We start from the raw sequence: 23,055 nt of genomic DNA on the forward strand, positions 1-23,055 counted from the left end.
CCTGGAGGTATGCCAAACAGACCGTCACTGCCCATGAGACCTCGTCCCGAAAGCAAAAAGGGGTTCATGTATAAATGAGAGGATTGCTACAAAACACAAAGGAATGGGCTTAAAACCTCTCGATGCAAACGCCCTAAATGATCCACTACAGGGTATAAATAAAGGGGCATGCCTTAAAACTAACTCACGATAGGCTCAGGCCAACGTACCCCATCCCGAGTGGTGCTAATATTGATCCAATGAAAGCAAGGGAAAAAGAGAATATACCTCAAGCTGTAGAAATTAGACGATGTCGTGGTCAAAAGGAGGTTGAGGCCCAAAAGTACCGTCACATTCAAAAAGAGCTAAATGGTTAAAAGTACGCCTCTGCAAAAATAAACAGAAAAGATGTGTTAGCCTTCAAATATATGAAGGGACATAAATAGACCAAAAATTAGCTCATATATATAAAAAAAAATGAGGGAAACTATAGCGAAAGTGAGGAAGTGGGGGATTGAACCCCTTTCCTCTTAAAAGAAGAAGGATTCTCGAAACCACTAAGCTAAGGAAGTAAGGTGTAAATAATAAGCCTTGCATGAAGGCTTATTTATAATAATTAAAGAGAAGAGTCTACCAAAGCACCTAAAGGTCCTCTCCTAGATTGGGGGGCAAGTGTGGATGCTCAATATTCCATGCTCGTAAAAGATCTAAAGCAGCAATGTCTGGAACCCTTTTTATCCCTCGAAAGGATGCCCGAACCAACCTTGCTCCAGATGACCACCTCGCCTTGGGCACCCACGAGTGCCCCAGACATCTAGAAGTCATGCCATGCCCATGGGAGAAAAATGCGAGATGCCTCTATCTCACATGAATGGCTCCTAGTCATGCCCCTCGCGAGACACCTCCGTCTCGTGAGTGTGCTCCCAGCTGCATCGCACCTGCGCGGAGTCACAACACAAGCCTCGCGAGACCCTCTGTCTCGCACATGTGCACCCAGCTGCGTTGCGCTTCGCCTCGAGCCTCAGTGAGGCCGTCTCGCCCCGTGCCTCCGTGAGGCCACCTCGCCTTGTACCTCAGTGAGACCATCTCCTCCCGTGCCTTCTCAAGGTTGTCTCACATCGTGCCTCCACGAGGCCACCTCACCTTGAACCTCAGCGGGGTCATCTTGCCGCGTGCTATCACATCGCCCCTCGCCTCACCCGCGCACTAGCCGCGCCAGGGGCGTCGCGAGACCGTTGCCTCGCTAGCACCTCGCTCCTCGCCTCGCCCGCACACCAGCCGAGCCAGAGGCCTCGCGAGACCGTCGCCTCGCCAGCACCTCGCCCCTCGCCTCGCCTGCGCGCCAGCCGTGCCAAGGGCCTCGCGAGAGACGCCCCCACCTCAACACGTCATATCCGTGCCACTAGGGGTTTCCTACATAGTGGGCCTCGCTGTTGGGGCATAATCTTTCCCCTTTGAGATAGGTGCTGGTGACGGGACACCACTCTTACTGTGGATCTAACAAGAGGTAAGATCAAGGACCTCTTTAACAAACCCTTAAGAATGAAGTGGGGAAGCCTCATAGCGATTCAGGCAAAGTCAGAAGGAGTCAGAGTACGGGCATAATATTCATGCCAGACAAGTAGTGGTCATACAAATGAGGTACCTGTTGTGATCCTCACCAGCCCATCTCTAACACCCGTACAAGGCAAGTAGTGGAGGCATAATCGAGTACAAAAGTTGAGGTGTTCCCACAAACTCTGACAATGTACTAGAGCCAACACCACTACATCTGATACCACTCTCCTGATAATGTACTTGTGTACAATCTGGTCCCCTGGACCACAATGTATCAGGGGCCATTAGAGCCCCCTATAAAGGGAACCCCTCTTCAACATTGAGGGGGGTTGGAAAAATTACTGTAGCATTGCACCATAATCAATACAAACTGAGTTCATCATTTTTCTTCTGCAATTATTCTTGGAGTCTCTACTTAGATTTCTAAAGCTTTTCTTTTGATAATCTCTACGTTGCTATTTTTCTAACTTAACTTAGTTGATGAGTTCTCACCGTCAAGACATTGCTCTAGGAATATTATGTATATTTTTGTGTGTAGTTTGCAGGTTTTATAAAATTTTGGGATAGTTTAAAATATAGTCGTTATGCTGCCCAAATTTTGTTAGTCATAGGAAAATTAACATTAATTAAAAAAAATATAGTCGTTAGCTTTAATTTTTATTTTAATGCTTTATATGTATTTATTTCTCTTAATAACAACTATTTAAGTTATTTTTATAATATATGTTTTTAGTAATTATTAAATTTTTGCTTTATATGTATTTGTTTATTTTTTTCTTGTTAATATTTATTATATTGTATTTTGTGATATATGTATTTTAATTAAAGTATGAACTTAAAAAAATCATATTAATAATGTATGTTTATATTTTGAAATTGTTTTATATTAAATGTGATATGTTTGTAAATTTGTATTTAATAATTTTTTTATATTAATAAAAAAAATTAGTTTTGGTATATATTTTTTTGTGGTTAAATATTTGTATATATGTAAATTGATGTATTTGTTAATATATATATATTGTATGATCTAGGAATATTCTGGTTGTATATGTGTTTAATTTGTAGGTTTTAAAATTTATGGGATAGTTTGAAATATAATCACACTACAACAAATTCTACTTTCAATGACTCCCTATAATGTCTTACACCATTGGTGTAAGACATTAAAAATTAGAAGGGATTTTAAATGGCTAATGGTGTAAGACATTGAAAGTGCATATTAATGGTTACAATTGGAAGACATTAAAAATAGTGGAAGACGTTGGAAATAGGCTGGTAGTGATTTATGGGTACATCCAACGTCTCCCACTGGGAGACGTGGGACACGTGGCACGTCTCCCAGTGGGAGACGTTGGATGTGCATGGGAGTACATCCAATGTCTCCCACTGGGAGACGTGCCACGTGTCCCACGTCTCCCAGTGGGAGACGTTGGATGTGCATGGGAGCACATCCAACGTCTCCCACTGGGAGACGTGGGACACGTGGCACGTCTCCCAGTGGGAGACGTTGGATGTACTCCCATGCACATCCAACGTCTCCCACTGGGAGACGTGCCACGTGTCCCACGTCTCCCAGTGGGAGACGTTGGATGTCTCCTCTTATAAATCACTACCAAATCAGCCTTCTTCTTCCTCACACGAACCCGAGAGCACAAACCAGAGAAGAATTGGGCGATTTGGGGCTGCGTTTTTAGGGTTTTAAGGTAAGTTTTTTTTTATTTTCTTGATTTTTAGTTAATTATTTTGCAAATAAATCATAGGTTTTGCATTAGGATGAGTAATATACATGATTTTGTGTTAGTTTTACATTTTTATGCATTTTTTTATATACATTGTATGTTTTTGTGGTTTTTCAATGGAAGTTTTTAGGGATTTATGATTTTATAGTTTTTTTTTTTAATTTAACCTATCACATTGTATATATTTCATTAGAGTATATATGTTCATGATTTTTTTAAATTTTTATCAATTTTTATTTCGAAATTTAGATATATTTTTGTATATTTGAATTTTTTTTTAAATTGTAACTATTTTGTTATATATATAGTTATGTTAAAATAAATTTTTTAAATAATTTATAAAATAGAAATATATTAAAATTTTTATGTTTTTGTTTATTATTAAGTTTTTAGGTTATGAAATTTTATATTGATTTTTTGTTGAGGTTATAATTAGCGGCACATTGAGATTTTTTTTATTTGTTTACCAATATCATTTACTATTATTAGATATTTAGTGATATTTGTTTAGTAATGTTTAACATATTAATTAATTTAATTTCATAGGTTATGATTTTTGTGGTGAGATTTTAGAGAGTATTTTGCATCAAAATTCCAATATCAATCACACATTTGAGGTAATTAAGTTTCTAAAATTACAATAATACGTTATATATTGCTAGATATTTAGTGATGTTTTATTTATTATTTATTAATTTAATTTTATTGGTTTGTGGATTTAATAGCGAATTTGATTACTAAGTGAAGTAACTTTGCTAGCTTTTGGATTAAAGATTGCAAGAGGTACATATATATTCTCTTACTTCTACTTTTAATATTATTAAACAAATGTTAGAGGACTTTGAATATCTTAAATATTCATCCATAGTGAAGTAGGTTCTGAGATTAAAATTGTGTGCTGCGGTGATAACGGAAGGTTGAGAACTTGTGTGTATTAGTGAAGTAGGTTCTGATAAATTTTACTGTGTGCTGCGGAGCTATAAGGAATAAACTTATTGTGTGTTGTTTGAATTGTTTGTTTTGCTATTCACATGCAGATGGTTAGGTCACTATTATAGGGGAAATGCTGCCCGATTTTATCTAGGATAATAAACAATTAGTTTTATATAGACATTCTATAAGGAAGAAACTTATTGTATGTTGTTTGAATTGTTTGTTTTGATATTCACATGCAGATGGTTAGGTCACTATTATAGGGGAAATGCTGCTCGATTTTATCTAGGATAATAAAAAATTAGTTTTATATAGACATACAACTTTATCACGTGCTTATTTAGTGTTTGATTGAGCATGCGAGTCCTGGGCATTACTTGCGAACGGTATTATTAATTAAAATTTACAAATTATTTTTGAAACTATAAATGTAATCAAATAATTAATTAATATATTTTACTTTATATTTCTTGCAGCTAACAAGCACATCATATACAGAGGCACAAATTGATGAGTTGCGACAAGAATGGGCGACATATATGTTGCCGATAATCCAAAGTTACCGACCTCGTTGATAGGTTTTTTTTTTTAATTTTTTAACTCTTTCTTCATACACAATGCAATATTTGTTCATTTTGAATATTTCTAACAAATATTGTATTTCTTGTATATATCTAACAAATATATTTTTTTCTTCCAATTTAATTGATTATTAAATTAATTTAAATTTAGATTAAAATAATTTAAATTTAAATTAATATTATTTAAATTTAATTAATTATTAAATTAATTTAATAATATTAAATTAATTAATATTAATTATTCAATTTAAATTAATAATATTAATTATAAATTTATTTAATTTATTTTTTTTAAATGTGGGAGACTTTCAATGTCTCCCATTAGGAGAGGTGGGAGACTTTCAATGTCTCCCAATGGGAGAGGTGGGAGACTTCCCACGTCTCCCAATGGGAGAGGTGGAAAGTCAAACGTTGACTTTCCACCTCTCCCATTGGGAGACGTGGGAAGTCACTCACCTCTCCCAATGGGAGACGTGGGATGTCTCCTAGGGACTTCCCACGTCTCCCATTGGGAGAGGTGAGTGACTTCCCACGTCTCCCAATGGGAGAGGTGGAAAGTCAACGTTTGACTTTACACCTCTCCCATTGGGAGACGTGGGAAGTGAGGCACGTCTCCCAACGGGAGACGTGGGATATATACCTACAATGACCCTAGCAACAACGTCTCACTAAGTGGGAGACATTGTAGACTTCCAATGTCTCCCAATTAAAGTCATAAAACATCTATTTTGTTGTAGTGTCATTATGCTGCCCAATTCCTATTAGGGTCAGTAAAATTAATAAAAGTTTAATAATTAATTAAATAAAAGTTTAAGTATAATTAAAAACTACATCTAAAAATTAATTTTTAACTATAATTTAAATAAAATAAAATTACCAATCATAATAATTAACAATTAATTTTAACAATAATATTAGATGTTTTCTAATTGAAAAAAAGTTAAAAATATAAATGATATAATAAAATATAATTACGTAAAATATAAATATAATAATTTTTTTATTAAATAAGTAAATAATCAAATACAAATTGAAGAATTTAATAAAAAATTACAAAATAAAATTAATGTATAATTAAATTAATTTTAAAATAAAAGTAATAAATAAGTAAATGATTTAAAAAAATTGTAATAATTAATAATTAGCTACTTTTTCTTTGTTAAATATAAATAATTATTTTTGACAGAGATAGGATATTATTTTCACTTAGTGATAATTTGAGAGACAAACAATCATGAAATATTTTGATTATCATTTCCGTCATTTTAAGACAATTATTAATATATTAAGAATTATTTCGTTTGAAAATGGCGAGCGACAAAAGTTGGATGAGTGCGAGGAATCGTTGGTCTCTGGAGTATAGAAATGGTGTTAAGGAGTTCTTCGAGATCGCTAAAAATATGGTGAACGATTAGGGTTTTGTTCGTTGTCTGTGCAAGAAATGTGGGAATGTTAAGTTGCAATTTCGATGCATTTATTCAACAATGACATCATACAGTCCTACAAAGAGTGTCATTACCATGGAGAGGACTGCCGCTGCCACCAGATTTAGTAGGAGATCGGGATAGAGATGAGATAGCATATATTAGTCAATTCTTTTCTGAAACCCCACTTAATCAATCCAAAACTAACTTTCAATGTTAATGTTGATAGGTGAACTGTTTGCATGAGTCAACATCTACTGAAGTTAATAATGAATTGTATGCTCTCGCAAACAAATCAAGCGGCATCGTGTTCTCTTATCCATGGATGATAGTGAATGGTGTCAAATTTGTGATTCATGGTTGTGATATGAAGCTTAAAACACAAAATTGCGGTGGAATGGTGCAAAGTGAGGAATGAGAGAACTACTATGGAGTTCTCAAAGAAGTAATTGAAATGTCCTACTTCTTCTATAGATCAAATAAGAGATTATACACAGCAGAACAACAACCAAAATTGTTAATTTAACCCCACAAGATTTCTATATCTACTTCTTCACATACATACATACATATATATATTGAATCAAAGAGAAGAATAGAAAATTACCTCAAGTCCTTCCTTGCTGTTATCTTTTGTACGGCAAAATCCTTGAGATCTCACACCAGGATCTTCCAAAATATTCTCAGCACACAAAGAACGAGTGTGAGATCGCTATACAAAACAATAGGCAAAATCTATTTATCATATGTTCTCATCACAGGAGATCTGATAAAGTTTGGACCTAAGTTTGTGAAGAACAGTGACCTATGCTTGTATCAATGTTCTATTTCTCTCAGGGAGATTTCACAATATATTTTTCTATCACTGAAAAGTATCGCTCTGAAAAACTAATCTCCTATATTTAATATATCCAATATATTAAAAATAAAATATTAGTTATTTAAATCAATTTAAAAATAACTAATCAGTTATCAGATTTTGTTTAAATAATAATATTTTAATCATATTATAATATCTCATTATTTATTTAATATTTAAATAACTAAAATTGTTGAACCAATAATCTTCTAGAAGCTTCTTGTGCATGCAGCACAATGAATGTGCACTGTGCTACACATCCACCACATGCGAGGGAAGGCATGTGATTTTTCCCAATTTTCATCATTATTTAAATACCAAAAATCCAAAAAATAAATTAATTCAAAATTAATTATATTTTTGTTAAATCAAATAATTAATTAATTACACATAATTATACAATAATTATGTTTAATGCATAGAAAAATATTTTACTTATCAAATAAGTCATTTTGCCCATTTTTATATTTATCTTTGTTAGTGTTTGTTTGAGCCATTTCGGGGACCATGGACCTATAACATTAAGCTCCAATAAATTAAAACTAAATAATTAAACTCTTTAATCATTATAGTTAATTTATTAATTATGATATTTCTCCACTATAAATTCAGAATTGAACTCTTTATGTTATAGATATACTTTTACATAAATCTTATTTTAAGTTGTCCATTGATATAACTATCTTACAATAGTTCAACCCTCTAATTAATTAGTTCATAAATTAGAATGGAAAAATTAGCATTTTACCTTTCTAATTTACTTCTTATTCCTTAAGTACCATTAATTCACCAGTGAACAATTAATCTATAATCTAATTATAGATTTGAGCTCAAAATCATTCAGTTCCAGAATTAACCCTTAAGGGGACCAATATACGATCCGTTAGGAAATATTAGATCCCGTATTGTTGATACATGTTCCCAGCCATCCATGATATTAAATCTCCAAAACAAAAGTCATTAGCCTCATTCTTTGAAGAGACCTTAACGAATGAATCAAAAGATTTAATTAACATGAACAGGAGTTCATGAACACTCAGGATTTAGGTTGATCTATAAATGATCATCAATTATGATATGAATTACAAGTATTTATTATTAAATAGTTTTTGGATAACGATTTTTATTAATATCGGTGCATGTCATATATAATCATATTATATAAAGCACCTTTACCGAGATGTCTTACCACATCAATAACCCGAATCTAGATTATTTGTATCAACATAATACTTAGTAAACCGTACCCTACAACCCCAATTAAAGAATTCCTTAACTTCAATTTGTTGTTGACTATTTTTATTCATTCATGTGATCTTAATTCTCTCATACAAATACAAGATCACATCCTCAATAATAAATATGGAATTTTTCTGACATTTACAAAAATTATTCAAACAATAATTTAATAATCTAAATATAACAATAATAGACCATTTTATTTATTTATTTATTGAAATAATAAATGTCTTTTACATGCTTTTAGGACATACTCCTAACACTTGATGGGTTACAGTATTCTCCTATTCAAGTGTAGATGGTTCAATACAAGTAGAATTAAAGTGGAATCCAATTTTACGAGCGTGTGTGTCAAGGAAGAATGTTATAAAGATGATCATTTCGTTCTCGCAACTCAAGCAAAGTTGGTGTATTATCTTCGAGATGTGAAAAATGGGGATGATTGGACGCTCGTTAATGAATACATTCCGAGGAATGTATGAGATTTCTCAAATTCCGATGTTGGTGATATTGAGACCACAAATGATTTACCAATATTGCAAGAAGTTAATTCTTCTTCATTTCAGTTGTGGGTAGAGGTTCTAATTTTTGATAATCTTCAGTATGATCCGACTGATGTCAATCCCACTGAAGTGTACAACTTCGATAAATTGGTTGGCGAAGGTTCAGATGAATTTGTTGTCTACGATGAAGTTGAATTTGAAGACGACACGTTGGCCGAGTATGAAGACGATGAGGATGATGGCAATGTTCTAGTTGATAGTGATAGTGGTGTCTGTACGTAATGATGTTGTAGTTAGTGATGACGAGGACAGTGATATGTAATTTGAAAAAATATATGTAACTTTTTCTTTAATTCAATGAAAATTTTATTTATTATCATTAATTAGTAGCAGTGTCGGATTTACATACACATGCATCTAGTGGATGCCTTGGGGATAGTCAATGCATTCATGTACTAGTACTCATTTTTTCAAGATATTTGATGAAATATCTTGAAAAAAATGAGTACTAGAACATGTCTACTTACTAACTCCAAGGGATCCATTAAGTCAGAATATGGTAGGTTAGGAAAGACAATAAGTAATAAAATGTTAATTTTATATATAAAAAATGTAATAAACATGCACCTAGTGGATGCTTTGGGGTAGCCAATGTATTGATGTACTTTTCCTCATTTTTTCAAGATGTTTGAGAAACATCTTGAAAAAATAAGGAGAAGCACATGACTACTTACTATCTCCAAGGGATCCACTAGGTCAGAATGTGGTAGGTTGGGAAAGACTATAAGTAATAAAATGTTAATTTTATGACAAAAAACAATAGACACACATAATATGAATTAGTTAATTAATGAATATTTTTATGTAGAATGGTTCTTGAATCAACTTAATACAACCTGTGCTCCTGATACCAATTGTGGTGCCTGAAAACACCAAACAAGAAACCATTAAACTTAACAAGAACAAAGATAATGGCAGCCAAAACAGAGAACACAAATGAACACAACACAACAATTATGTGGTTTAGCACAATGATTGTGCCTACATCCACGGGAGAGAACTACAAAAAATAGGGCCTATACCGAGAACAAATGTCGTCGGTATAACCCCAAATGTCCTCGGCATAACCTATATCGAGACAATGTCGTTGGTAGAAAGTTATCGGTACATCCGCGTCGGTAAAAAAAAACTTATACCGACGACATTAAAAATGTTCTCGATGTATGCTTTACTGAGGACATTGTCCTCGGTAGAAAGTGACAAAAGTCCTCGGTACAACCACCCCCAATTTGTCATCGTACTGGTATATACCGACATCTTAGTGGTATATACCGAGGACAATGTCCTCGGTATAGACTTTTCCCCAATTTTTTTTTATATTTATTTATTTATTTTGAATTAAATATAAAAAAATTTAATAAAATTAAAACACTTATATTAAAGATATAAATAAAAACATAAGAGTATGTTCGCTGAATCAAAATAAAGAATTGTCTTAAACATGATAATGTAATAGTCAATTGTAATAAAATTCATACATAAGTCCTACTGAGTCGGTGCTCCAACATCGGGATCATCGGGTGGTGGTGGGGCAGATTGAGATCCCGGGGTGATACAATGAGTCCAGACATGCTCCTCTAACTGTCGAAGACGCTCTCTCATCTCAGACAACTCTTCATCTCTAGTTTGTGAAGGACGAAAATCAAATGGAGTTCGATCCCTTATGTTAAGGATACGTCCATATCCTTTCTGGTGGCCCCGTCGTTTTCCGAAGACAGCTTGTACCAAAGATATGTCTTCATCTTCAGGCGCACTCGAAACTGGTGTGGAACTCTCAGTATCAGTTGCCTGTGTCTGCTGTGTGTCGCGGTATGCACGCAATTCCTCCTGTGATACAATGTATAATGTAATTAAAATTTTGAAACAATTAAAAATTTGAAAAATGTTTAAAAAAACTTAACGTACCCAAGTATTTTTGGCTGTCTCTGTCACCCACCCTGTGCCTGATTTATGGTGAGTATCCATCCAGCTATCCGGGATGGACTCAAGTTGCCCAGTCTCTAAATTGCGCTGTCACGTACATATATTTTTATAAAATTAATAATTAAACGTAAATAAGAAAAATAAACTAAAAAATAATTAATTAACTAACCTTTTTATAGCGTAGGGCTGAGATTGACTGAGAACCTCCATAGCTAAGCTCTTTCAGTTTCCTTCTATTTTCCTTGTTGACCACATAACGTTTCTGCAAAAAGTTATCGTTAGTAATATATTTAATTAAGATAGTTAAGTTTAGCAAGAAATTAATACCGTAATTTCTGGGCGTCGGAAAAATTCAATTGCTTTTTGCCACTGCGTATCCGTGCAACCACCATAACGATTTTGCGTATCCTTCCAAGCTTTCCCATCAGCAGGATGACGCAATACACCATCTTCTTTTATACGTTGCTCGTGATGCCATCTCATATGTTGAGCAATGTGCCTCGATGCATATTTTCGCATTAACCTAGGGGTTAAAGGAAAACAACGCATCACTTTATGAGGCACTTTCTTTCCCTTGGTGTTCTTGTCCACCCATCGATCCTCCCCACAAACAGGACATTTGCTTTTTCCAGCATGTTCTTTCCAAAACAGTGCGCAATCATGCTTGCAGACATGGATTGACTCGTAGCCCAATCCAAGTTTCCGCAACAACCTTTTCGCTGCATAATGCGATTTTGGAAGCTTATTTGGGGCTGGAAATGCATCATGTAACAACTCCAGCATTCCATCAAATATTTTGTTGGGAATTTTTCCCAACACTTTGAAATGCATTAACTTCACTAGGAAATTCAATGATGTGTAATTTTGACACCCGGGGAATAATGGAGCCTCGATCTCAGCAAACAAATCGTTATAATGTTGACCACTCCTGTAGTCTGTTGTAGGTATCTCTTGACCGCGCTCATTCTCCGCTTGTTCGTCATTGTCATTTTGCATAAGATCAGTGAGAACATCCATCATTTCATCTTCATCATTTTGATCTATCCGAGCTCTCATTGGTATTATTTCATCCTCTCCATGCCAATGCCAATTGGTATATTTCCATAGAAAACCATTTACAAAAAGATGATTTTCTAATACATCAATCGTCTGAAATTCAACGTTGACACACCTCCTACACGGACATTTCACCAATCCCCTTGAGTCAACGCACTACCGAGCTCTCTGGAGAAAATCCATCACACCAGCCTCATACTCATCGGATAATCGATATGTCAAATTAATCCAACTCTTGTCGATCGACATTGTATGAATGTAGCACTGCACGGAACACTAATCATCAAACTTACAATCAATTTGTGTGTGTCCTAATTCAGAGAGAGGCAAATGTAAGAGTCTTCAATGACTCACCCTCTCTAAACGGGTCTAAGGCTTCTTGTGATATTATCACTAGGTGATAATAACACTATTATATCTTTTGTAATAATTTCTTATTACCAAAGAAAAAAACAAATATAATTAACTATGTTTTTTTAATGTCTTATGCTCTTTGAAGCTAATTATGTTGTTTTATGATATCTAACTATAATATATTTCAGTGTAAATATTATTAAAATTATTTAAATTTGACATATTAATTTAGTATTTATTAAATTACATATTTTACTTATGCTTTATTGAATAGTTTGATTAATTTAAACAAAATTTCTAAGATTTGTTTAAAATTTATTTAATTACTTTAGGATTTAATTATTACTTAAATTATTTAATTCATTTTTATTTTTATTAAAATTTAGTTGCATAATGTTAATGTTAATTTTTTTTAATCTTAATTTTAAAATATATTATTTATATAAAAAAAATAAATTATTCAAAAATTGAAAAAAAAATACAGAAAAATTAAAAACAACTAACAAATATTATTAAAAACATATTTTTAAATTTTTATTTTAATAATGATTAAAACTAACAAATATTAAATTTAATTTTTTTAATTTTAATTTTAATTTTAATAATGGTTTTCTAATAATATATTTGTTAATTTTATTTAATCAGAACTAACACATATTATTTTTTTATATATTAATTTAGTATTTATTAAATTACATATTTTACTTATGCTTTATTGAATAGTTTGATTAATTTAAACAAAATTTCTAAGATTTGTTTAAAATTTATTTATTTACTTTAGGATTTAATTATTACTTAAATTATTTAATTAATGTTATTTTTTTTAATGTTAATTTTAAAATATATTATTTTACTTATCAATTCACTTTTTATTAAATTAGAAATTTTATTGAGTACTTCTACTAATATTCACAATATCTCTAAATTTTACAATTCTAAAAAAATATTAAATATGTTTACTAATATGTTTAATACACATAAAATTCACCAAAACAACATAGAATTTATTTTTAAAAAAATACTAATTAATCATATAACAATTTTCTAATTCCTAATATCATTTTTACTAATACTTATTTTGAAAACCTAAAAATAAATACATTTTATCTAATATAATAATTTCAGATTTTTATTAAAATTAATATTATATTATTTATATAAAAAAACATAAATTATTCAAAAATTAAAAAAAAAATTAAAAAAATACAGAAAAATTAAAAAAAACTTACCAATGCCTTCAATATCTTGCTAGCAATCTCTTTAGTCCAACAAAAACCGAATACCCAACCTTCAAACAAAAATTACAAAATATCATTATACAATTTCATAAATATATATATATATAAAATGAATAAATCGTTAGAATTACTTTAAGATTTATTACTTATTTAAATAAAATTTCAGGATTAATGTTTATTTTTATTAAAATTTGGTTGCATAATGTTATTGTTAATTTGATTTAATCATGATTAAAAATATATTATACAACTTATCAATTCACTATTTCTTAAATTATAAATTTTATTGAGTATTTTTAATTCTAAAAAAATTTGGGCAGCATAACGGCTGTATTTTCATATATCCCAAAATTTAAAAACCTGCAAATAATACATAAAAAAATATCCAGTCGCAGAACATACACAAAGAAATACAAATACATTGTAAATGACTATATAATTTATAATTATTACTCTAAATTTTATTAATTATTCAATTTTCTATTTAAAATATCATAATTCTACTAAAAATTAACAACAAAAACAAAGCATCAATATTCATCAACACTAAGAATAAAAAAATTAACAACAACAACAAAATTCAAATTAAATAAACAAAACTCACTCTAATAATCAAAATTTATTAACCAAATCTAATAATCTAAAACTAAAATTATTTAACCCAATCTAAAAAACAAACAATCAAATATTAAATTTTCATATAAACATATTTTTATAACTAAAAGTCAAATTATATACCTAAAAAATAAATTATTAAATTAATAAATTTTCAATCTAATAAATTAATTATTTATCATATGATTAAACTAACTAAATCCTAAAACTATATATGTATTTTACTAAAATACCACACAATATATTATTTCCTCTAAATTGGATATCACTAAATTTTTAACTAATTTTCATCACAAATTATTATTCTTACCTATTTTAATTACATAATCAGAAATTATATATATAATATAACAAATAACAATATATTAACAATATTAAAAAAATTATAAATAAAACCCTAAATATATTTATGCAAAAAATATAAATAAAACCAAAAAATTACAAAGAAAATGTGAAAACCCTCTAAAACCGCTGGTAAACAATGCAAAACCTGAAAATAATACCACAAAAATCTCATTACAAAAGACCAAAACTGAAAAAAAAATTGAAAAATTTATACAAAAAAAAACTAAAATATATGTAAATAATTACCTTAATAGACCTTATAGCCACTTAAATCTTGTTTGGAAGGGAAGCTTTGACCAAAACCAATGCTTGTGGGGGCCGAAATCCAGAAAAATAGAAAAGGGGGGCGGAGAAAACGGAGCTCTGGTTTTTCCGTTTCAGAGAGAATGAGCTCTCTGTTTGAGGAAGATGAAGATTATAAAGACCCTATACCGAGAACATGTTCTCGGTATAGGGTCCTCGGTACAGAAACTAAAATGAAAAAACCGCGAAAAAAGGCGGGAGTCTAAATTATCTATACCGACTACACGTTCTCGGTACCCTATACCGAGAATAAGTTCTCGGTATAAGGTCCTCGGTACACAAACTAAAATGAAAAAAAAACAGCGTAAAGAAGGCGGGTGTCTAGATGATATATACCGAGAACTTGTATTCGGTAAAATGTTCTTGGTATAGAACGTTTTTTTTTGTAGTGTATAGCCAGTTGGCTCTGATCTTTATTAATGAAGCTTTAAGTACAGATTACACAAGATAACAGATTTAGCCTTAGATCAACAATTGTGTCATGCACCGAAAACAAAACAGTAGACAGAAAATAGAAGAAAGGTTTAGAACTTAGGTTCTCTCCTCTGAACTTTCTTCTCTTCTAATCTCTTGTTGTAAAATTCTTCTCTGTACCAAAAATGATTTCAGCCTTCATTTTATAACTAAGTAATGCTGACTTGGACCAATCATTAAGAAACCGGTTTTAACTACCAAATAATAGAACTTTAAGTGAGCTAAACCCAACAGATATATATAGACGTTGGGTTGTAGAAATGACAAATAAATGGATTTAATTTAATTAGCACCATTCTTGAAGCTGGTCATGTGCTAATGGTTGGACCACTGTACGCTTGGTCTTGGTAGAAAGAGCTCAAAATATTGTGACCACATATATACGAGATTTTTATCAACTGGACGACCGAAGGTACAACAAGGAAGAAAATTGCATCCACACACTTACACCCTTTCCATCATTTATTATATATTGTCATGAAATCATGTGATGATGACTTATTTGTCGGGGCAGCTGATCATTAAGTAATTTTATTTTGTTATTTATGTTGATAATAAAATCGTTAAGCCAATTTTTCAGTTAAAGTTGAATCAATCCAGGAGTTTTTTTTTTCTTTTCAAAATCTTATATAAAGAAAAGAATAATCAATAATTTTGATTAAAAATTTATTAACAAAATAAATCTTAAACTTATTAGTCGAATTTACTATTAATATCAACTACATAGTGATTGTTTTCTTAACTTCATCATACCAATTCTAATTTTTGCAAAATAATAGTACTACATAAGAAAAGTTTTATTTTATGCATACTAATCAACCCAAGCAACTTCATATTTTTACTTAAGGTATATTATCAATCACATCGTTTACAAAACAACACAACGAAGAGTACGATGACCCACCTTCTAATAAGGCTTTCTTGCCCTTCTCACTAATATCTTTCACTCTCTTCGTAACATCATTACGAGGATCCATCAACTTTCGAATCCCAACCGCTATTTCTTCAGCTTTCACAATCACAGTAGTTCCTTCATCTAAGCCCGTCCTGTAGTCCAACTTAATCTCCACGGCTAATCTGAACTCCTTCACTAGCATGAAAGCGTTGATTTGTTGCTCAGCATACAAAGGCCACGTTGCCATTGGTACCCCAAACCACAAACTCTCTAGGGTTGAGTTCCAACCACAATGAGAGACGAACCCTCCAACTGAGGAGTGAGCCAGCACAGACACCTGTGGAGCCCAACCTATGACCTTTCCGATCTCAGATGTTTTATCAAGAAACCCCTCCGGAAGAACATCATTGAAATCGGTATACTCTTCTGGCTCAGATGACTTACCTTTCTGTGGTTGTTTTCTTAAGGACCACAGAAACCGAACCCCACTCAACTCTAATCCCATGGCTATCTCTTTCACTTGCTCCCCATTGAAGCTTCCCCTGCTCCGAAAGCACAGGAACACTACCGACGATGAGGGCTGGCTATCAAGCCACGTCACGATGTTGATTTCATTCTGGTCTTTGTTAGGGTTAGGGTTTATTATGGGTCCTACTGGATAAATTTGTGGGATCGAGTTATCTTTAGCTAAGGAATCAATCATGGTGGACTCTAACTCCGTGAACGTATTTACCAAAAAGCCCTTGGTTCTTCTCATATCTCTGAATAGACCGAGGAGCAAAGGGCACACCACCTTGTCCAGTAACGTATCTGGCAAGACCTTGACCGGAAACGGGTTGACGAAACCGGAAACGACAAGCTCTGTATCAGGTTCACTTTTATATTCGGTAATATCTTTGTTTTGGTCGGTACTTAGGGCTTCTAGATGAGCCATAAGTCGGAGAATCCCGGCCCAGGATGTGAAGAACAAGTAGGAGGGGACCCCAAACTCGTCGGCAACGTCGATCATGGAAGTAGAGAACATGTCAATGACGATGCCGGCCAGCGTAGGCGAGTCAGGTTGATACGAAAAGGAGACGATGAGATTCTTGACTGCGTTTCGAACGTGGGGTTTTATATTTTCGAAGAATGAAGTGATGAACTGGACGGGATTCGGATTTGGATCAGAATCAAGTTTATGTTCTTCCGAGATTTCAATGAACTTGATGTGTTCGGAGATAGAACCAAGAAGAGATTGGATGTAGGAGATGGGCGAAAGATATCGCGAGAGAAAGAACAATAGAGACATAAACACTTCAAAAATCATTATGCTGGACAAGAAGATTTGGAGCTCCTCTCTAAGCCACTTGACCATTGCACTAAGGAGGCTTGGCAGAATATTTGTGAATTGTTTTTGAGAGAAATATTTTTGGCTCGTTCCGCTAAAAATCAAGCAAACTGAAGTAAATGAAGTATGTAACAACACAAGGCACAAAGTCGTTGGTAGCTAAGTGTCACCAATATGTAAGTGAAGATGTTAATTTAATTTTATAAATAACACATTCTGAAACATTTTGTTTACATTTGTATAGGAGAACCCAGATGCGCATGTTGTTGATACTTGGAGGGATGCTTATATGAAAAAATCGACAAAATCTTTTGTCAATGAGGCAGCTCCACAAGATTATGTAAGTGAATAGTATTTTTTTCTTGTTTCTAATGTTTATAAGTTTTCTTTATAATTTTATCTTTATACAGGAAAAAATGGCGGCAAAGGTTCAGAGGTCACAGCTTTAGAGGCAGAGTCAACAACAGAGTGAGGGATCTCTTAATGTATCTGTCATTGATTCGTCCCCGATCGATCAATACGAGATACTAAGTAAAGTACTCAAGGAGAGATCTGACTACCAAAGAGGAGTGGGTTATAGGACGAAAGGGAAGGCAAGAAATACAACCTCTAGCTCTACAGATAAAAGTCAGTCCCAAGCAAATATTGCTGCTACGCCTAATGAAGATATGACTACTATGGCTCTAATGATGAAGGCAGTGCGTGAGACAATTCAGAAGGTTGTACCTGAGCAACCCAGTAATCTGTATTACCCACGGTTTGACAGTTTTTTGTAGAGGTATTTGCCACCACAATCCGAAGGTGCTTCGTCTTCTCAGAGTAACACTGTCAATCCTGACCTTCATACACCGCCACAGCAAAAGTACCAGCCTCCTTCACAGTCACTGCCACAGCAGCATTACCAGCCTCATCCACCGTATCCGCCACATGTGTCATCGCAACATCCTCCTCAGTATCAAAACCTATACATTTTTGGACGCTCTTCCCAGTCTCCTCCACTATATTTTAGCTTTATCGATTTTCAAGGAGGATCGATGCAGCCTCCGCTACCTAATGTTAGGTATGGGGAGGGTGGAGGTTCGTCGCAGTAGCCATATGTGAGATATGGTGAGTTTGGGGGCGGGTCACAGCCACAGCCTTGAGATCAGTTTGGAGACCTCATGCTCGGGCGATCATCACAGTTACCTTATATTCCTTCACCGCCAGCCACATCCACAACCGTCGCCCTCACAGCCACACCAAAATGTTGAAGATGAGGACGATTTCAATATTAATCTTAATGATTTTATTTAGTTATTAGTTTATGTATTTGGATTGAATTAATACTGTATTTATTTTTAATGAAAATAGTGATATTAGCTAGGTTGATAAATATTAAAACTATTCACATTAATTTTAATGTTAGTTATGTTTAAATTAATTAAATGCTTATTTTGTTAAATTTTATTATGAATTATTTTTTAAAATAATTAAATTTAATAAATATTAATTTATTTCAAATAAATTTTAAAAAATATTATAAAAACGATATTAGCGGCGGACCCCGCGACTAATAATAATAATGCCTCTCACAAAGATATTAGCAGCAGGCTCCGCCGCTAATAATATTATATCAGTGTCGGGTGTGTTAGTCCGCCGCTAATAAGCATTAATAGCGACAAATAATTAGGGGCGGGTCACCGTCGCTAATACGTATTAGCGGCGGATGTTACACTTATTAGCGGCGGAGGTCCCCGCCGCTAATGTGGTCAATTCTTATAGTGTTGTATTTTTTAGGCGAACCTGAACCTTATTGAGTCATGGAAAGAGTATCACTGGAAGAAAGAAACAAATGATTTTGTGAAAGACAATGCTCACCAAGATAGTGAAAGTTTAAATTATGCTTTTTAATATTCATAGAGTTATATTTTTTGTTTTTGTCTGTACTGTTTTCTGAAATCAGGAAAAACTGAAGGCTGATTTTGCGTTACAAACTCAACAACAACCTGCTTCCGCTTCCAAATGATGATGGTTCAACAATAGTTAATAAAGTGGAGGTGCTACAAAAAGTATTGGGTCAAAGGCGTTGCTACGAGCAAGGAGTAGGTCACAAATTGTAAGGAATCAGGGTTATCATCTACCCAACGCTCTCACTTCAGCGAGTCTCAAGCCCCTCCTCAAAGTTCATCAGAACAAATAGAAAATTTGGAGAATAAGGTAAAAAATTTGACTAACCATATCGATTTCTTGTCCCAATTTCTTCCACCTTCATTTCATCCACCAAACATTCAAATGACGCATATGCCTGATAGCGACAATATTTCTGGAGCTTTGTCTTCTCAACCTCCAACTCCAGTCTATCCTTTCATGCATGAGGCAATGTCGTCACAACCTATCGCACCTCCTTACATATACGGAGCAACACCATCACCTTATATGTGGTCGATTCCACCGCGGTTGCAGCCGCTGCATCACTACATGTATACATGGAGCAGGATCGTCCACATTACATCGCCAATATCTATGGCCGATGCTGTCGCAGCCACCACAACCGCTACAGGAAAAGACAATATGGAGGACAACACAACTAATTTTGGAGACTAGATTTATATTATTGTTAGTTAATTGTTATATTATATTAACAATATAAATATTTGTTATCTTAATCAATAAATTTAAATAATTAATAGAATGTTTTTATTTTAAAATATATTTGTTTTTAATAATTTAAAATTTTAATTATTATAATAAATTTATTTCTTTTTATAAATAAAATGTTATTAGAAACGACATTTCAAATTTATGGGTAGACTCTATTGCCCCTAATAATAGACTATTAGGGGTGACATGACACAATTCTATATCAAGAACGACTTTTATATATGGTCTCTTGTCCAGTGCCACATGTTTAACTCAACAAACAAATAGAATAATCAATCACCAACAAGATTGTTTTTTCTCCTTCTTTACTTTTTGTTACAACCATAATCGTTCCTGTTATTGGCGAATTTCTCAATCAACAGTTGTAAAAAAGTTATGAAAAATCTGATTTATTGATTTATGGAAGTCATAGATATATATATAGACTTTGGGTTGTAAAAATGACAAATAAATGGATTTAATTTAATTGGCACCATTCTTGAAGCTGGTCATGCTAATGTTTGGACCACTGTACGCTTGGTCTATGTAGAAAGAGCTCAAAATATTGTGACCACATATATACGAGATTTTTATCGACTGGCCGATCGAAGGTACAAGGAAGAAAATTGCATCCACACACATACACCCTTTCCATCATTATATATTATCATGAAATCATGTGATGATGAATTATTTGTCCGGGCAGCTGATCATTAAGTAATTGTATTTTGTTAAATATGTTGATAATATAAAATCGTTCAGCCAATTTTTCAGTTAAAGTTGCATCAATCCAAGAGTTTTTTTTTTTCTTTTCAAAATCTTATATAAAGAAAAGAATAATCAATAATTTTAATTAAAAATTTATTAAAAAAATAAATCTTAAACTTATTACTCGAATTTACTATTAATATCAACTACAAAGTTATTGTCTTTTCAACTTCATTATACCAATTCTAATTTTTGCAAAATAATAATACTGCATCCTCATAAGTAGGATTATATTTAAGTAAGATTACAATCATAAGAAAAGTTTTATTTTATGCATACTAATCAACCCAAGCAACTTCATACTTTTCCGTAAGGTATATTATCAATCACATCGTTTGCAAAACGACACAACGAAGAGTACGATGCCCCACCTTCTAATAAGGCTTTCTTGCCCTTCTCACTAATATCTTTCACTCTCTTCCTAACATCATTACGAGGCTCCATCAACTTTCGAATCCCAACCTCTATTTCTTCAGCTTTCACAATCACAGTAGTTTCTTCATCTAAACCCCCCCTGTAGTCCAACTTAATCTCCACGGCTAATCTGAACTCCTTCACTAGCTTGAAAGCGTTGACTTGTTGCTCAGCATACAAAGGCCACGTCGCCATTGGTACCCCAAACCACAAGCTCTCTAGGGTTGAGTTCCAACCACAATGAGAGACGAACCCTCCAACTGAGGAGTGAGCCAGCACAGTCACCTGTGGAGCCCAACCTATGACCTTTCCGATCTCAGATGTTCTATCAAGAAACCCCTCCGGAAGAACTTCATTGAAATCGGTGTACTCTTCTGGCTCAGATGACTTACCTTTCTGTGGTTGTTTTCTTAAGGACCACAGAAACCGAACCCCACTCCGCTCTAATCCAATGGCTATCTCTTTCACTTGCTCCCCATTGAAGCTTCCCCTGCTCCCAAAGCACAGGAACACTACCGACGATGAGGGCTGGCTATCTAGCCACGTCACGATGTTGATTTCATTCTGGTCTTTGTTAGGGTTAGGGTTTATTATGGGTCCTACTGGATAAATTTGTGGGATCGAGTTATCTTTAGTTAAGGAATCAATCATGGTGGACTCTAACTCTGTGAACGTATTAACCAAAACGCCCTTGGTTCTTCTCATATCTCTGATTAGACCGAGGAACAAAGGGCACGCCACCTTGTCCAGTAACGTATCTGGGAAGACCTTGACCGGAAGCGGGTTGACGAAACCGGGAACGACAAACTCTGCATCAGGTTCATCTTCATATTCGGTAATATCTATGTTTTGGTCAGTACTCAGGGTTTCGAGATGAACCAAAAGTCGGAGAATCCCGGCTCCGGACGTGAAGAACAAGTAGGAGGGGACCCCAAACTCGTCGGCAACGTCGATCATGGCAGCAGAGAACATGTCGACGACGATACCGGCCAGCGTAGGCGAGTCGGGTTGATCCGAAAAGGAGACGATGAGGTTCTTGACTGCGTTTCGAACGTGGGGTTTCATATTTTCGAAGAATGAATAGATGAACTGGACGAGATTCGGATTTGGATCAGAATCAAGTTTATGTTCTTCCGAGATTTCAATGAACTTGATGCGTTCGGAGATGGAACCAAGAAGAGATTGGATGTGGGATTTGTTGGGGGGCTCGAAGCCTGGTATTTTGATGGTAAGTATTGAGATAGAAAGACGATGATCTTGAGTAACAAGGTGCTTTGCCATCTCTAATGATGAGACGATGTGGCCCACTCCTGGGAAAGGAATGAAAACTAACTCTCCCCTTTTCATTCTCAGTCTACTTCTTCTCTTTTGTTATTAAAGGAATCGGAGTAAGGCTTTTTAGATGGGAAAAGAAGCAATGCATATATATAAAAAATATACTGTATATATATTGATAGGGTATAAGACCGAGGCAGATATTGTAAATAAGAAATTTTAGGAGGGCCAAATCGGATCATACTATTTTTTTTATATACATACATACGTATGTACATCCGTCATGATTTTGTCACCTTCTAGATCAATTAGTACAAAAAGCGAACATGTTTTTTAAGCAAACCAAAAGAAGAGAGAAAATTTTAAGGTATATGGAAATGAATTCTGTATATTTATTCATATAAAATTCATATAATAGTATAAAAACTATAGTATTACATTACTATGTTACTTCATTTAGTTAATAGCTTTACGTGCCCTTCTTTATTGATGATAGAGATTTTGTAGAAAAGTTTCTTAAAATTAATATGTCTGTACCTGTTGGCAGTGAGATGTGTCAACGATATAAGGTC

General features: G+C 33.6%; 3 protein-coding genes across 3 annotated transcripts; all 3 read right to left on the reverse strand.

Annotated features, from left to right (window-relative positions):
• Positions 1 to 10,266: 10,266 nt before the first annotated feature.
• On the reverse strand, positions 10,267 to 10,949 carry LOC133783786 (uncharacterized). Its single transcript, XM_062223414.1, has 2 exons — positions 10,783 to 10,949; positions 10,267 to 10,704 (listed from the first exon to the last, which is right to left on the reverse strand). Exons 1-2 carry the CDS (start codon positions 10,840 to 10,842, stop codon positions 10,363 to 10,365), a joined length of 402 nt encoding a protein of 133 aa, XP_062079398.1. The 5' UTR covers positions 10,843 to 10,949; the 3' UTR covers positions 10,267 to 10,362.
• A 5,020-nt stretch (positions 10,950 to 15,969) lies between these two features.
• On the reverse strand, positions 15,970 to 17,332 carry LOC133784691 (anthocyanidin 3-O-glucosyltransferase 2-like; the record flags this gene model as incomplete). The annotated part of the gene is made up of 1 exon (XM_062223977.1): positions 15,970 to 17,332. A coding segment is annotated over one exon (1,305 nt), but the record flags the coding sequence as incomplete, so codon positions are not given.
• A 3,567-nt stretch (positions 17,333 to 20,899) lies between these two features.
• LOC133781642 (UDP-glycosyltransferase 71A16-like) lies at positions 20,900 to 22,632 on the reverse strand. The gene has a single exon (XM_062220694.1). It carries the CDS (start codon positions 22,553 to 22,555, stop codon positions 21,092 to 21,094), a length of 1,464 nt encoding a protein of 487 aa, XP_062076678.1. The 5' UTR covers positions 22,556 to 22,632; the 3' UTR covers positions 20,900 to 21,091.
• Between the last annotated feature and the right edge of the window lie 423 nt (positions 22,633 to 23,055).

This window comes from Humulus lupulus, chromosome 6, assembly GCF_963169125.1.
Source record: "Humulus lupulus chromosome 6, drHumLupu1.1, whole genome shotgun sequence".
NCBI classification, from domain to species: Eukaryota; Viridiplantae; Streptophyta; class Magnoliopsida; order Rosales; family Cannabaceae; genus Humulus; species Humulus lupulus.

What these genes read in the sequence shown, in the direction of transcription:
- LOC133783786 (XM_062223414.1), bottom strand. Translation starts at nt 10,842, where the DNA reads ATGGATACTCACCATAAATCAGGCACAGGGTGGGTGACAGAGACAGCC. An exon ending in AGACAGCCAAAAATACTTGG is followed by an intron (nt 10,705 to 10,782) that starts GTACGTTAAGTT and finishes ATTGTATCACAG; the next exon opens with GAGGAATTGCGTGCATACCG.
- LOC133781642 (XM_062220694.1), bottom strand. Translation starts at nt 22,555, where the DNA reads ATGAAAAGGGGAGAGTTAGTTTTCATTCCTTTCCCAGGAGTGGGCCAC.